At 40.6% G+C, this 16181-nt stretch overlaps 1 protein-coding gene across 1 annotated transcript; it reads right to left on the bottom strand.

Moving 5' to 3' along the window:
• Positions 1-13281: 13281 nt before the first annotated feature.
• On the bottom strand, positions 13282-15626 carry LOC140488211 (probable G-protein coupled receptor 139). The gene is made up of 2 exons (XM_072588092.1): positions 15392-15626; positions 13282-14240 (listed from the first exon to the last, which is right to left on the bottom strand). The coding sequence occupies exons 1-2, from the start codon at positions 15624-15626 to the stop codon at positions 13282-13284; spliced, it is 1194 nt and encodes a 397-aa protein (XP_072444193.1).
• Positions 15627-16181: the final 555 nt, after the last annotated feature.

The following is a 16181-nucleotide window of genomic DNA, read 5'->3' as shown; positions in this document are numbered from 1 at the left end:
CCCTCATCTACTGAAATTTTCTGCAATCCTTCAAAAGTTGGCCAGTGGAGCAACCATGCTGCTAAAAGTTGGTACAAACTTCTGATAAAAACCATTAAGCCCCAGGAATCATAGTACTTCCCTCTTCATTGATTGTATATTAAACCTCTCAATAATTGTTGTGGTTCTGTTCGTCGAGCTGGGAATTTGTCTTGCAAACGTTTCATCCCCTGTCTAGGTGACATCCTCAGTGCTTGGGAGCCTCCTGTGAAGCACTTCTGTGCTGTTTCCTCCGGCATTTATAGTGGCCTGTCTTTGCTGCTTCCGGTTGTCAGTTCCAGCTGTCCGCTGTAGTGGCCGGTATATTGGGTCCAGGTCGATGTGCTTATTGATTGAATCTGTGGATGAGTGCCATGCCTCTAGGAATTCCCTGGCTGTTCTCTGTTTGGCTTGCCCTATAATGGTAGTGTTGTCCCAGTCGAATTCATGTTGCTTGTCATCTGTGTGTGTGGCTACTAAGGATAGCTGGTCATGTCGTTTCGTGGCTAGTTGGTGAACACCCAATATACCAACCTGGACCCAATATACCAGCCACTACAGCGGACAGCTGGAACTGACAACCGGAAGCGGCAGAGACAGGCCACTATAAATGCCGGAGGAAACAGCACAGAAGCGCTTCACAGGAGGCTCCCAAGCACTGAGGATGTCATCTAGACAGGGGACGAAACGTTTGCAAGACAAATTCCCAGCTCGGCGAACAGAACCACAACAATGAGCACCCGAGCTACAAATCTTCTCCCAAACTTTGAACACCCTCAATAATCTTTGTTTTCACATCCTGTGGGGCCATGTGTCCATGTTCACTGACATGGTTCAGGAACATGACTTGGGCTTTTGTGAACTGACTCTTAGCCAGGTTTATCACCACGCACATCTTCCAAAGTGGATTGAAGAATTCCCAAATGTGCTGCAAATATTTCTTCCATGTGTGACCAAAATTCACCAGGTTGACAATGTACACCACACAATTGAGTATTCCAAAAATGATTCTTTTTGCGTGATATTTGATTCTGTATTCACACCAGATGACATGACTTTAAATTGTTATTGTCCATTTGGCATCACAAAAGCCAGAATTACCTTTGCTCTTGCAGATAAACGTTTCTGCCAGTAACCTTTGAGTAAGTCCAACTTATAAATATAAGTTGCTTGTTCTATCTTCTCAACCCAATTTTCCAAATGTGGAAGAAGCTATTAATTAGATTTTGTAACTGCGTGGACTTTGTCCATACATAATTATTGGGTGTGATTTACTTTTGGCACCATTACTATGAGTGTGCTCCATTTGCTGAAACTGACTTCATTTATATTGCCTTGAGCATATGTGCAATCTCTTTTTAAAATTAAGAGGCTTAAGTCTATAAGGATGTGGCTTCATTTCCTATATCTACATCAAGTGTATTTAAATTAGTACTTCTTAGCTTATTCCCACATATCTCCCCAAGAGATTGGAAAAACTTTTTTAGGTAATTTAGATTTTCCTCTGGAAGATAACTCAATATTTTTTCCCAATTTTGTGAACTTTCCCATTGTCCAATTTAACTTGAGGAATGTCCAACTCAGAAACCTTTGAACTTGGTTCTTCCCTTCTGTTGTGACCAGTAACACATTTTTCTTTTACTTTCTTTCTCTATCAAAGAACCTTAAAACATATTCACATGACACACTCCATAACATTATTTTCTATCTGAAATAATTCACCCCAATTTGATAAGGCCCAATAAACAAAGTTCGTTACCCCTCGAAGTAATATTAACACTTTATCTCCACTAATAAAATTACAACTATTTTGATTCCTTGTCTTCTTCCTTGTTTAATCACATGTTGTACCATTTTCAAATGCTGTCCAGCCAACTCACCCACTCTATTGAATTTTTCCCTAAAATTTGACACATGGTCCAAATATGTAGTCTCTGAACGCTGACTCTTTCCTTAATGAATTACAATGGTCTTCTCAGCTCATGCTCAGAAGCTATTTCAAATTAACAGTAATTATTTGATTTATTAAGTGCATTCTGAATTGCAAAAAATACAAATGGAATTCCTTTATCCCAATCCTCTGGATAATCTGGATTTAAAGACCTCAATGTAGTTTTTATCATTTGATGCCACCATTCAAATGATTCCTTTGATTCTGGGTGGTACACAATGGATTTGAGTTGTTTTATTACATAAGTTCTTTGAATAATTTCAATGTAAAATTTGACCCTTGATCTGACTGCATCTCTGTGGATAGACTGCGCCAAGTAAAACATTTGACTAACTCTCTATAATCGTTTTAACCATGATACTGTATATGAGAATAGCCTCTGGAAATCTAGTTGATACATCCATTATTGTCAACTCATACTGATTCATACATTTTGTTTAGGCCCTCATAAAAAATTCTTCAAATGTGGGAATCTTAGAGATGCTGGTTTTATCACTGCCTGAGATTTTCCAATCATCTAATGCACATGACAGTTCCAGCAAAATTCATTCACATTCCTATGCAGTCCAGGCAAAAAAAAAATGTTTTTGTATTTTGGACTGAGCTTTCCTTTTGCACAAATTACCTTTTAGTGGCAATTCATATACTACCTGCAACACTTCCTTTCGGTATCTCATCAAATAATACAACTTTCATCCACCTGAATATGTGATGGTCTGCATTTCCTCATCCAGACTTCATCTTTAAGAGAGTAACATTCTGGGATACATTCAGATACTTATTCTGTGTATGCTTTAGTTATTCGTGGTTCTGTTGAAATTCAGTTAATTTCTCTGAACTAAAAATATCCACTTTGTCCTCCATTTGTTCTTTTTTCTCTCAACCATTTTATTAAACAGAGTCTCTGACAAATGAATTATAAGTTCTCTTTCTTTCTTCTTTGATTTCTCCTCTCACTCCAATATGTGGATTTGTGACCTTGTTTCCACACAGTCAAGAAAACTTCCTGTAACACCTCAGTTGCCTGATTTTCACCTGGCTTTTCAACCACAGCAGGCATTACTCCCACTTGCCACCCAGCGATATTAGTACCAAGGATAAATTGTATTCCTGGAGTCTAGATTTTCTCTATTTTTCCTACCACCACCTCACCACTTTTCACTAGCCTCCCCAAAATTACTGTATATAATAGATTACCTCTCTTCTCACCATGAATTTCTTTCTGACAATTCTCCTTCTGAATTACATATTTCATCTCTCACCATCAAAGATTGGCTTGCTGCCGTAACTCTTAAATTTTACTTTCTTTACCAGCTCTTCCTGGCATACAAGATCTGACACTGTCTTCTCAACAAATCCTGATAGGTTGTACATTTTGGTGCAGCTTTTTAACTTCCACTGTTCTTTTAACAAAACTTACTGGCTTTTCCTGTTTTTCCCAGTGTTTTTCTAAACCACCAATACGGTGACTTCACATGGCCTACTATATTACAGTGAAAACACCTGAGCTTTTTTACTTTTCTTTCCCCCTCATGGGTTTCCTTCTTACACTGAGGTAAACTATCTCTGCTGTCCTCCTTTTCCCTTATCACTTGAGGATTTTCCTTTTCCCCAGTTTGTATCCTCTCAGATTGAAATTGATGTTGGAAGACACACTTTGGTTTATGAATCAAGTAATAAAAATCTGTCATTCTGCTACTAATTTTGCAGTTTTAACTCTCTGCTCTTCCATATGATTCTCACTACTTCAGGAAATCATTTTTTGAACTCCTCCAAAGTGATCATCTCGAAGAATATCATATGTTTGATCCAGTTTCAATGCCCTTAGCCACCTAACAAAATTACTTTGTTTGATCTTTTCAAACTCAATGTATGTTTGACCAGGTTCCTGCCTTAGATTCCTGAAACATTGTCTGTAGACTTCTAGTACTAGTTCATAAGCATTTAAGGTGGCATTTTTTCACCTCATTATATACCTCAGATACTTCCTCTCACAGTATGAAAGTACTTTACCTACCAACAATACCCACCAGGTCGCCAGCCATTTTATTTACTGAGCCACTTTCTAAAATGGAATGGAAATACGTTTCTACATCTTTCTTGTTGAACATAGGCAATGCTTAGACTTATGTAAATAAATCCTCACCGTGCCTTTGGCCATGATCAGTTTTCTCATCAACACTTTCCTCCTCACGAAGCCTACCTTTGACTTTTGCCTTCTTAAGTTGCCTTTCTTCTCTAATTGCCGGCTTCTGAAGATCAAACTCTGTCGCTTTCTGCTTTTACTCTGTGAGGGATTTCTGTTCCTTTTCTTTTTCCTCTGTTTCAACAGTAATTCAACAATTTTATCTCCTTTTCTCTTTCTTTTAGTTTAGCCTGGGTTATTCTTTCCTTTTCTTTTCCCCCTTTTCATTGCCTCTAATTCAATCTGCTTCATTTACAAATGAAGTTTCGTCATTGCCAAGGACTCCAATGGTAATTAGAAGTGCTGTGTGATTGCCACAATTATTTCCCCATTTCTCAGCGGCATAGGCAACCCCAACTCCAACTTTTTTTGCCAATTCCAAAAGCTTTTTTGGATCTCATTTTTTTGTAAAACTCCCAAAGTGTCTGAAAGAGCCATTATTACACCTGACACGCCCCAGTTCAAACCTCCTGAATTCAATACCAGAAAGAAAAGACATTGACACTTAACATTCACTGCCTTTAAACCAAATAATTCTAAATCCCATCTGGAATTAGTTTTTTTTTATTCTGAGAGGATCCCCCAATTTATTATGGACTAGACCAAATCCCCTCAAAATAGAGCATAGAGCCTAAAAGAGTACAGCACAGAACTGGGTCTTTGGCCCACGATATTGTGCCGAGGTTTAATCCTAATGTAAAATATAATAACTTAACCTACACACCCCTCAACTCACTGCTATCCATGTGCATGGCCAGCAGTCACTTCCACCACCACCACCGGCAACACATTCCATGCATTCACAACTCTCTGCACAAAGAACCTATCTCTGATGTCTCCTTTATACCTTCCCCGCTAATATCTGCAAACTATGACTTCTCGTACCAGTCAATCCTGCCCTGGGGAAAAGTCTCTGGCTATTGACTCTATCTATTCCTCTCATTATTTTTTACACCTCGATCAGGTCTCCTCTCTTCCTCCTTCTCTCCAGAGAGAAAAGTGAGCTTATTCAACCTCTCTTCCTAAGGCAAGCCCTCCAGTCCAGGCAGCATCCTGGTAAACCTTCTTTGCACCCTCTCTAAAACCTCTATATCTTCCCTATAGTAGGGCGACCAGAACTGGACACAATATTCCAAGTGTAGTCTCACCAGGGACTTGTAGAGTTGCAGCAAAACCTCGCAGCTCTTAAACTCTATCCCCCTGTTAATGAAAGCCAAAACACCATTTGCTTTCTTAACAACCCTATGCACTTGGGTGGCAACTTTGAGGGATCTATGTACTTACATACCCAGATCCCTCTGTTCCTTCACACTGCCAAGAATCCTGTCTTTAATATTCAGTATTCGAGTTCGACCTTCCAAAATGCATCACTTCGCATTTATCCAGGTTGAACTCCATCTCCCATTTCTCAGCCCAGCTCTGCATCCTGTCTATGTTGCGCTGCAGCCTGCAGTAGCCCTCTATACTACTGACGATACCTCCAACCTTTTTGTCATCTGAAAATTTACTAACCCACACCTCAACCTCCTCATCCAAGTCATTTATAAAAACTACAAAGAGCAGAGGCCCAAGAACAGAGCCCTGCAGACTCAACACTGTCCTCCACGCAGAATACTTTCCATCTACAACCACTCTCTGCCTTGTCAGCCAGCCAATTCTGAATCCAGACAGCCAAATCTTCCTGTATCCCATACCTCCTGACTTTATGAATGAGCCTACCATGGCGAACCCTATCAAATGCCTTGCTGAAGTCCAAAAACCCCACATCCACTGCTCGACCTTCGTCAACCTGTCTTGACACCTCCTCGAAGAACTCAATAAGATTTGTGAGGCATGACCTGTCCCTCACAAAGCTATGCTGACTGCCTTTAATCACACTTTAATGACTATTTGCCAAATAGTCATAAATCCTATCCCTCAGAATTCTTTCCAAAACTTTGCTGACCACAGATGTAAGACTGACTGGTCTGTAATTGCCAGCGATTTCCCTATTACCCTTCATGAAAAGAAGAACAACATTCACCTCCCTCCAATCTTCCGGTATGACTCCCACAGAGAGTGAGGAGGCAAAAGTCCTCGCCAGCGGCTTAGCAACCTCCTTTCTCACTTCCCGGAGCAGCCTAGGATAAATCTTCTCTGGCCCTGGGGACCAATCAATCTTAATGTTTTCCAAAATTTCTAGCACATCAACTTCATCAATCATGATCTGGTTAAGACTGTATCCCAGCTCCTCTAAGTTTTCATTTACAACAAGTTCCCTTTCCTTGGTGAAAACCGAAGCAAAAAACTCATATAGGGCTTCCCCTGTCTGCTCAGACTCCATGCACAAGTTCCCTCCACTATCCCTGATTGGCACTACCTTCTCCTTGATCATTTTCTTATTCATCACATATGAGTAAAATGCCTTTGGGTTCTCCCTAATCCTTCTTGCCAAGCCTTTTTCGTGCTCCCTCCTGGCTCTCCTCAGTCCATTTCTGAGCTCCTTTCTAGCAAGCCTATAATCCTCTAAAGCTGTGCTAGATCCTTGCTTCCTCCACCTTACGTACGCTGCCTGCTTCCTTTTGATGAGAAGTTCCTCTGTTCTCGTCATCCAAGGTTCCTTAAATTTATGAGGAGAAAGTGAGGACTGCAGATGCTGGAGATCAGAGCTGAAAATGTGTTGCTGGAAAAGCGCAGTAGGTCAGGCAACATCCAAGGAACAGGAGAATCGACGTTTCGGGCATAAGCCCTTCTTCAGGAAGAAGAAGTGCTTATGCCCGAAATGTCGATTCTCCTATTCCTTGGATGCTGCCTGACCTGCTGCGCTTTTCCAGCAACACATTTTCAGCTTCCTTAATCTTACCCCTATCTCAGATGAACAAATTTGTGCATCACTCTTAACAATTGCTCCTTAAGTAGTCTCCACATGTCTGTTGTACCCTTTCTATGGAACAATTGCTCCCAGTCTTTACTTCCCAACTCCTGTCTGACAGTGTCATAATTTCCTATTCCCCAATTAAATATCTTGCCTCGGTAACTGCACCGTTCACTCTCCAAGGCTATGCTAAATGTGAGTCAGTTGTGATCACTTTCACCAAAGTGCTCTCCCATCACGAGATCTGACACCTGTTCTGGCTTGTTGCCATGCACCAAATTCAAAATGGCCTCTCCCCTCGTCAGTCTGTCTATATACGGAAACCTTCCTGAACACACCTGACAAAAACGGCTCCATCCAAACCATCTGCACTTAGGAGGTTCCAGTCGATATTGGGAAAATTGAAACCACCCAAAATATTCAGAAGATACCCTATTTTAAAGGAATATGTAAGATGTTGCATTCCACATGCAATTCAATTGGTCAAGCTACCTGTTTTAAAGCAAAACATACTTTATTTGTCCACTCTTATTAAAATGCAACTAAAGAAAGAAAGAATTGGAATAATAAACTTAACAGAATAATCGATAAAATAAGTATAACTTATTAATTGTTCCAGCATAGAACAAGAACAAAGAAAATTACTGCACAGGAACAGGCCCTTCGGCCCTCCAAGCCTGCGCTGATTCAGATCCTCTATCTAAACATGTCACCTATTTTCTAAGGATCTGTATCTCTTTGCTCTTTGCCCATTCATGTATCTGTCTAGCTACATCTTAAATTATACTATCATGCCCACCTCCACCACCTCCATTGGCAACACTTTCCAGGCACCCACCACCCTCTGCATAAAGAATTTCCCATGCATACCTCCCTTAAACATTTCCCCTCTCACCATGAACATATGACCCCAAGTAATTTAGTTCCTCACTCTGGGAAAAAAAGCTTCTTGCTATCTCTCATAATTTTGTAGACTTCAATCAGGACCCCCTCAACCTCTGACTTTCTAATGAAAATTATCTTAATCTACTCAACCTCTCTTCATAGCATCAGGCAACAACCTAGTGAACCTGCTCTGCACCCTCTCCAAAGCATTTGCATCCTATTGGTAATGTGGTGACCACTAACATCAGGCTCACCGGTCTATAATTATCTGGATTATTCCTGATACCCTTTTTAAACAAGGGGACAACATTAGCAATTCTCCAGTCCTCTGGGACATAACCCATGTTCAAGGATGCTGCACAGATATCTGTTAAGGCGTTAGCTGCCTCCTCCTTTGCTTCCCTCATTACCAAAAGGTTGCGGATGCTTTGGAGTACACAGTATTCCAAATGGAACCAAATCAAATCTTATACAACTGTAGCATAGCCTGCCAATTTTTCTACTCAATACCTGGTTTGATGAAGGAAAGCATGCTGTGTGCTTTCTTGACACTCTATTGACCTATGGTGCCACCTTCAGGGCCTGAACACCCAGACCTCTCTGTACATCCACTTTCTCCAGGGCTTTTCCATTTACCATATGGTTTGTACTTAAATTGAATCTTGCGAAATGCATCGCCTTGCATTTGCCCGGATTGAACTCCATCTGCCATTTCTCTGCCCAACTCTCCAATCTATCTATATTCTGGCGTATTCTCTGACAGTCTCCTTCACTATCTGCTACTCTGCCAGTCTTTGTGTCATCTGCAAAACTGCTAATCAGATCACCTATACCTTCCTCCAGATCATTTATGTATATTGCAAACAACAGTGGTCCCAACATGGATCCCTGCATGGATACCCTATCCATGTGGATTAGCAATGGGAAACACATGGATAGGGTAGCAGGGTAGATCTTGATGGGATGTTCTTCAGAGCGCTGGTGCAGACTCAATGGGCTAAATGGCCAGCTTTCCACACTGTAGGCATTCTATGATTCTAGATCACAGAGCATTGGCATCGCAGAATACAGTCAGCAGTGATTTCAAGTCTAGAGACTATAGTATACCTTAAGAGAGTCACACAAAGCATTAAGCTAAGGGAACATCTTAGTTCTAGGAATTTGTATTGAGGATGTGAAAACTCTATTGGATTTAAAGGACACAGCACCTCACCAGAAAATTAGCTGCATCCTGTTTCTGTAGTAAAGGGTTGACATGTAGTTTATTTTATGCCAATATTGCAAAATGACACATGTTGTTTGGAGCTACAAATGGCAGTGTCTTGGAGCTTGACTCTGACGATTCTCCTACGGTGTGATGGTACAAGCTTGAATAAAGACCACCTTGTTTATGCCCACTCAGGTTGAAGACTTGACTTGTCTAATTTACTCCAGTCAGAATGTGGATGACATGAAAATTAGTGGCATTGTTGATAGTGAGAAGCTTGCAATCTGATGTTGATCTGCTGGTAAATTGGTCATAACAATGGCAGATGGAAATTAATCCTGTAATTCCAAGATGATGCATATTGGAAGGATTTACAAATCGATTGACATATCGCTCGGGAGTAATGAGGAATAAAGGGACCTTAGTGTACATAAGGTGTGAGCGGAAGTTGACAAGCTGATGAAGAAGATGTATGAGATGCTTGCTTTTATTAGTCAGCATGTAGAATATAGGAGCAAGGAAGTCTTGTTACAACTTTAAAACTACTGGTAAGTCCAGTACAATTCTGGGTGCCAGACTATTGGAAAGGCATCATTACGCTGGAAAGAATGCAGTGGAAATTCACCAGGACGTCATCTGTGATGAAAGGACACAGTGGATACTGCTGTTAAGAAGGCATACGGCGTGTTAGGTTTCATTGGTAGAACGATTGAGTTCCAGAACCGCAATATCATGCTGCAACTATACAAAACACTGGTGAGGCCACACTTGGTCGTCCCATTACAGGAAGGATGTGGAAGCATTGGAAAAGATGCAGAGGAGATTTAGCACGATGTTGCCTGGTCTGGAGAGAATGTCTTATGAGGTAAGGCTGGGAGACTTGGGTCTTTTCTCATTGGAAAGAAGAAGGCTAAGGGGGGATTTGATAGAAACATACAAGATGATCAGAGGATTAGATAGGGTAGACAGAGAAAAACCTTTTCCTAGGATGATGACGTCAGCTTGTACGAGAGGGCATAAGTATAAATTGAGGAGTGATAGATTTAAGACTGATGTCAGAGGCAAGTTCTTTATGCAGAGAGCGGTAAGGACCTACCTGCCAAGGTAGTCAACTCCGCCACATTAGGGAGATTTAAACAATCCTTAGATGAGCTCATGGATAATTTTGGGATAGTATAGGGGGATTAGCTGAGAATAGTCCACAGGTCAGCGCAACATCGAGGGCTGAAGGGCCTGTTCTGCGCTGTATTGTTCTATGTTATGAGGAAAACCTGGATAGACAGAGTTTGCTATCCTTGAAAAAGAAGAGGATGAGGGGGGATCTGATTGAAGTACACAAAATTTTGAGAGGTAAGCCATAAGAATTTTTCCCCCCATGACAGAGGGAAAGACCAGACGGTGTAAGAGTAATGTAAGGAGAATGTGATTTAGAGGCTGTTAGAGCTGCCTATGGCTAATGCTGCAGAGCATGGTTGATAGTAGTTAGTCAGCTTCAGAGGATATTTGCTTAATCTAGTCTTCACAAGTAGAATAATAGCAGCTCTGTAGACTCAAAATCAGCTGTAGTTATTGACGTACAAGACACAAATAAGAACATTTCACACAAATTATTTAATCAATCTGTTCACAACATGTTAACTAAAGAATTTTAATATTAAGTGTAACCACATGGCTTTGTTGGAACTGATATTATAACAAACTAATAAAAATCAATATTGCACTGTTTCTCTGCAATGAGGTTAAATAATGAATTTAAAAGGTCCTTAAGTGATTGGCAAGTATCCAATTCAATGTCAGTTAATATGGTACAGCTGGAAAATGCTTGGGAAGGAATCTACTTGAATACAATGTATCCATTGAAAATGCTGAATACAGCAGTACTTCCTTCCAGCTATAAAATGCTGTACCAAAGACCCAAAGGGACAACTTAGCTCTGCCTATATGGGAGCGCGTGTGCTTTTTGATGTTGAGCTGTATAAAATAACCTCCTTAGAAACATTTTGTCCACTCTTTTTCTGTGAAGATCTGAAGCTGTGAACTAAAATAATGGGGTTGCCTGAACCTACCACCGGACTCAGACTGTCACTAAAAATTATGAGTTCTGACAGAGGTGATCTCAGCAGTCTTTTTTTCACCCAAAGGATCACAGAAATATGTAACGTGCTGCCTGAGAGGCCAGTGCATGTATGTATTCTCACAACATTTAATAAGTATCTAGCTGAGCACTTAAAATGTCTGGGCACAGTCACTTACGGATCAAGTTCAGAGAATAGAATTATAGTATTTTGATAGTTTGGTGTTTACTGGTCAGTATGGACAGAGTAGGCTGAGGGACTTGTTTCTATGCTGCATGGTTCTATGATTCTTTCTTAAGGGAGAAAGAGTAACCAGGTTTAAAAATGGGCTTATTTGGAAACCTGTGTCTGAAGCCAGAGGACATGGGTAGAGTTTTAAATAAGTACTTAACATCTGACTTTACTCAGGAGAAGGACGATGCAAGTATTAAATTCTAGGAGATCGACTTTGAAGTTCATAAGCAGATTGATGGATGAAGAGACACTGGTGAATCCAGAAGCAGCCAATTCCCCAGAACCAGACAATGTATATCCCAGGAAATGCTGAGAGATGAGAGGGGGGTAGAAATTACTCCACCTGGTTCAAATTTTTATATAGTCTGTGTCCACAGAGGAGATGCCAGAGGATTGAAGAACAGTTAATGAGGTTCCACTTTACAAAAAGGGCGACAGAAATAGACCAGTGAACTATAAACTAGTGAGCTTACATCTGGTAGAATTCTATTGGAGAAAGAGGTCCATTTAGAGAGTCAAGATCAGATTACAATCAGCAACAAAACATTGTCAAAGGAGGTCACACTTAATCATAGAATCCCTACAACGTGGAAAGAGACTTTTTGGCCCAAGAAATCTACACCGACTCTCTAAAGAGTAATCCACCTGGACCCATTCCCCTACATTTACCCCTGACTAATGCTCCTAACTTACACATCATTGGACACTATGAGCAATTTAGCATGGTCAAGTCACCTAACTTTGGATTGTGGGATGAAACCCATTCAGACATGGGAAGAATGTGCAGACATTTGCCCCAGGCTGGAATCGAACACAGGACCCTGGCACTGCGTCACCATGCCACCAATGAATTGATTGAATTATTCTAGGAGGTGACCAAGTGTTTGGATGAGGATAGGGCACTTTATGTAGTTTAAATGGTTCCATTGGAGACTATGCAAAAAAGGTAAAACCTCATGGGAGCCCTTGTAACTTGACACAAACTTTCTTTGTAACAGCAAACAGAGGTTGGGATAGAAATCCACTTGTGTAACTGGGGCATTCTGCTCCAGAACAGGATAAAGGAGTGAGGGAAGGGAGTAGACATCATCCCTACTCACTTTCTCTGTTGTCCTCTTTTCTAATCACATTCTGGCCCTTCTTTTCTTGTCTTCTAATTACATATCACCTCCCTTTGAAGCCACATCCATATTCCCAGTCGTATCATATGATCTATTGCTTAATCATATTGCTTCCATCTCATTTGTTTATCCTCTTCCCCATTCATGCCTGTTGCTCCATTTTCTTCAGTTCTTGGCAGGCTCATTTTCGATTTCTATGTGTTAAATTGAACATAACTCTAGCCCTTGAGCCCATTCCCACCAGATTTCATTATAATGGTGGCTGGAGAATTGTCTCTTCCTGCAAGCAACTCAAATTATTTAAAAATGTAATCATTTTGCTTCAAATTTCCATCAATCTATCACTTCCAATTTGTTCATCTTGCCTTCTCTTCCTTGAGGTCTCTGTCTTCTTTTTGATATAGGCTGACTACTAGTAGCCAATACAAACCCACAACTCCAACATCCACCAAAACTACACAAATAGACCAATCCAGGAGACAGCCTAAGAGGAATAATGTCTGCTAAAATGATAATTACATCTAGTGATGCTGGTTTCAAGAAAAACAGAATGTCTTGGAGGGGTAAGCAAGTGTATGACTTTTTGGTAGAGTCTGTAAAACGTGTGTCACAAATTTGAGACACATGCACTGAAGTCTGTCCAATAGCTTATCTGATGTTTCAATCAAAGCAAATATAATTTCATAAGTGGCATGATTCCTGCATCATTACTTAATTTTAAGATTGTAAAGCATTCTTAAGTTCACGGAAATTAAATTCTACCTGAACTGAAACTTTGAGTCCCATGTAATGAAAACACTGCCCTGTTGGTTTTATCAACTGTTGGAAGAAATGATGTAACTGCATATTTCACAGCGCTCTTGAATTGCCTTCTGAACTTTGACTGAGTCACTCCATAAATAAATGTATTTGTGCAGCAACTTAAATCTCGCAGTAGGAATCCTATTTGCCGAAATATGTATAAAGAATCATTGTAATTATTGGGATCTGTATCTGTGATGTTATAATACAAGAAGTCTAACACATTTGTCAACCAAAGGAGTATGAAGCTGCCAGAGATAGTGAATAATAAAATCATCGATTTCCTTCGGCTTTCTATTTCTGGGTCTTTGCAAATATCTACCTTGTTCTGACCTTTCAATCTCTTACGAGTCTGACTGGTAACTAAAATGTATCTGACTGTCAAGCTATTAAACATAATGATTAAAATGAATGGGAACAATGGGTTGAAAACCTTATGAAACCAGTCAAATCCCACCCATGCAGGATTAGTGAAATAGTTTGGTATGTCATAACAGAACCAGGGTACATTGTCAATTATCTCTCCAGGTTCATACACAAAGTAGAAGGGAATGTTTCTTAAACAGAACAGAATGCAAGTTGTTAATATGACGAGAAGTGCAGTTTTCTCTGTGCAATATTTAAATTTGAACTTCTGACAACAGATGGCAACAAATCGATCAAGTGAGAAAATAACAGTGAACCAAACAGAACAGTCTGTTGATGCACTAATCAGGACAAATACTGCACTACATACAGGTGTGACATCCAGGAAGGAGCGTGGGAAGTAATAATAGTGAATCTGATACAGTATGACATCAGTAATAATGACCAGTAGATCTGCTGTTGCCATGGCCACCAGATATCGAGAGGTGCATGTGGAGAGGCCACACTTTCCTCGGGATAGGATCGCAACTGCCACTAAATTAACTGTAAGATAGAAAAGTAAAAGAGACCATAAATTGGGGAATAGCATTCTTTGCATTTATATTTGGGGTTGGTCATTTTATGAGAAAAATTACAATTCACATTTCAACTAGTTTCATAACCACTCACTTTCAAATTTCATACAAGAAGGAGAAGGACATGAAATTACTTTCAAGGAATGAGTTAGGAGGATAGGAGGAACAGGAGTTGGCTATTAAACCCATTAAAGCTATTCCACCATTCCATGAGATCTGTGACTAAACTACATTTACCCGCTTTGCACCATATCCCTCATAACACCATTGCTTTTTTTTAAAAAATCTCAGATTTAAAGTTGACAACTGATCTTCTATCTGGTGTGCCACTTGTAAAAAGGAGTTCTAAATATCTAAAATGCTTTATGTATACAAGTGATTCCTAACATCTCTCCTGAACTGCCTTGACTAATTCTCAGTAAAAACTTTATCTTCTGTTGTTTTCCTCTTAATACCTTGAGGACTTTGATCGGATCACCACTTAAACTTCTAAATTCTAGAGAAAACAGAAAACAGACCTAATTTGTATGATCTATTCAGGTATTATTCTTATAAATTTATGTTGTGCTCCATTCAAGGCAAATACATAGAATAAAATAGAGTATCTTTTATTCTTACATATTCTCAAGTACAGAAGTACACCAATAGGGTGAAAAATCTATGATTTAATCTCTCATGGAACCAATTAAGGTACAAAGTACCTAGATACAAATCTTAGATACAAAACAGAAATACAGAGCAAACTCAGTTATCCGAACAACATGGACGGGGAGTATTTTGTTTGGATAATCAAATGTTTGGATAATCAACTGTTTGGATCACTGAATGCTCGGATAACACAGTTTACCCAAGCATCAGGATCTTGAGATCTTGTTTGGATAATTTGAAATTCAGATAATCGATGTTTGGATAACTGAGGGTGTTTTGTAAAATGAAAAGAAGTTGCATTACTTTACAGTGGTTCACAGTATAAATTAGAAATAAAGCAGAGTTAAAAAGATAAACACTACAGTCAAATAAACAAATTACAGATCAATATTACATGGCGTAAACTCAGCGCAGGGGCTTCCACATGTGGTCTGACCGGCATCGCAAGTTAGTGGCCACCCTCTGTCTAACAACTGTCCCATTCTCCTCTAGATCTCAGCTGCTCAATGCTTCCAGCCCAGTCTGTTACAGCTCTTAGCTGCTCCACACAGTCTAGACTCCCAGCCCACTCTGCTCTAGCTCTCAGCTGCTTCATGCCACTCCAGGTCTCCAGCTGCTCCGCTTTCAACCATTCCACACCACTCCTCTCCAGCTCTAAGCCGCTCCAGACTCCAGCATGCTCAGCTCCAGCTCTCAGCTTCTCCATGCTGCTCCATGTCTCCAGCTGGTCTGCTTTAACTCTCAGCCACTCCACACACTCCAGGCCTCCATCCAATCCACTCCAATGCTCAGCTACTTCACACTATTCCTGGCCTCCAGCTCACAGCACTCCAGCTGTCAACCACTCCTGCTCTCAGCTGCTCCACACCATCAGCCCATTGTACTCTGACTCTCAGCTGCTCCAGGTCTCCAGCCCTCTCTGGTCTGCCTCTCAGCCATTTCATACCATCCCAGGCCTCCAGCTCACTCCACTTTGGCTCTCAGCTGCTTCACACCACTCCAGGCCTTCAGCCTGCTCCGCTCCAGCTCTCAGGTCATAGAGTCGTAAAGATGTACGGCACGGAAACGGACCCTTCAGTCCAACCTGTCCATGCTGACCAGACATCCCAACCCAATCTAGTCCCTCCTGCCAGCACCCAGCCCATATCCCTCCAAACCCTTCCTATTCATATACCCATCCAGATGCCACTTAAATATTGCAATTGTACCAGCCTCCACTACTTCCTCTGGCAGCTCATTCCATACACGTACCAACTTGTGC

This window comes from Chiloscyllium punctatum, chromosome 17 (assembly GCF_047496795.1).
Source record: "Chiloscyllium punctatum isolate Juve2018m chromosome 17, sChiPun1.3, whole genome shotgun sequence".
Taxonomy (NCBI): Eukaryota; Metazoa; Chordata; class Chondrichthyes; order Orectolobiformes; family Hemiscylliidae; genus Chiloscyllium; species Chiloscyllium punctatum.
The sequence above is the reverse complement of the archived record's forward strand: the minus strand, read 5'-3'. Positions and strand labels throughout refer to the sequence as shown.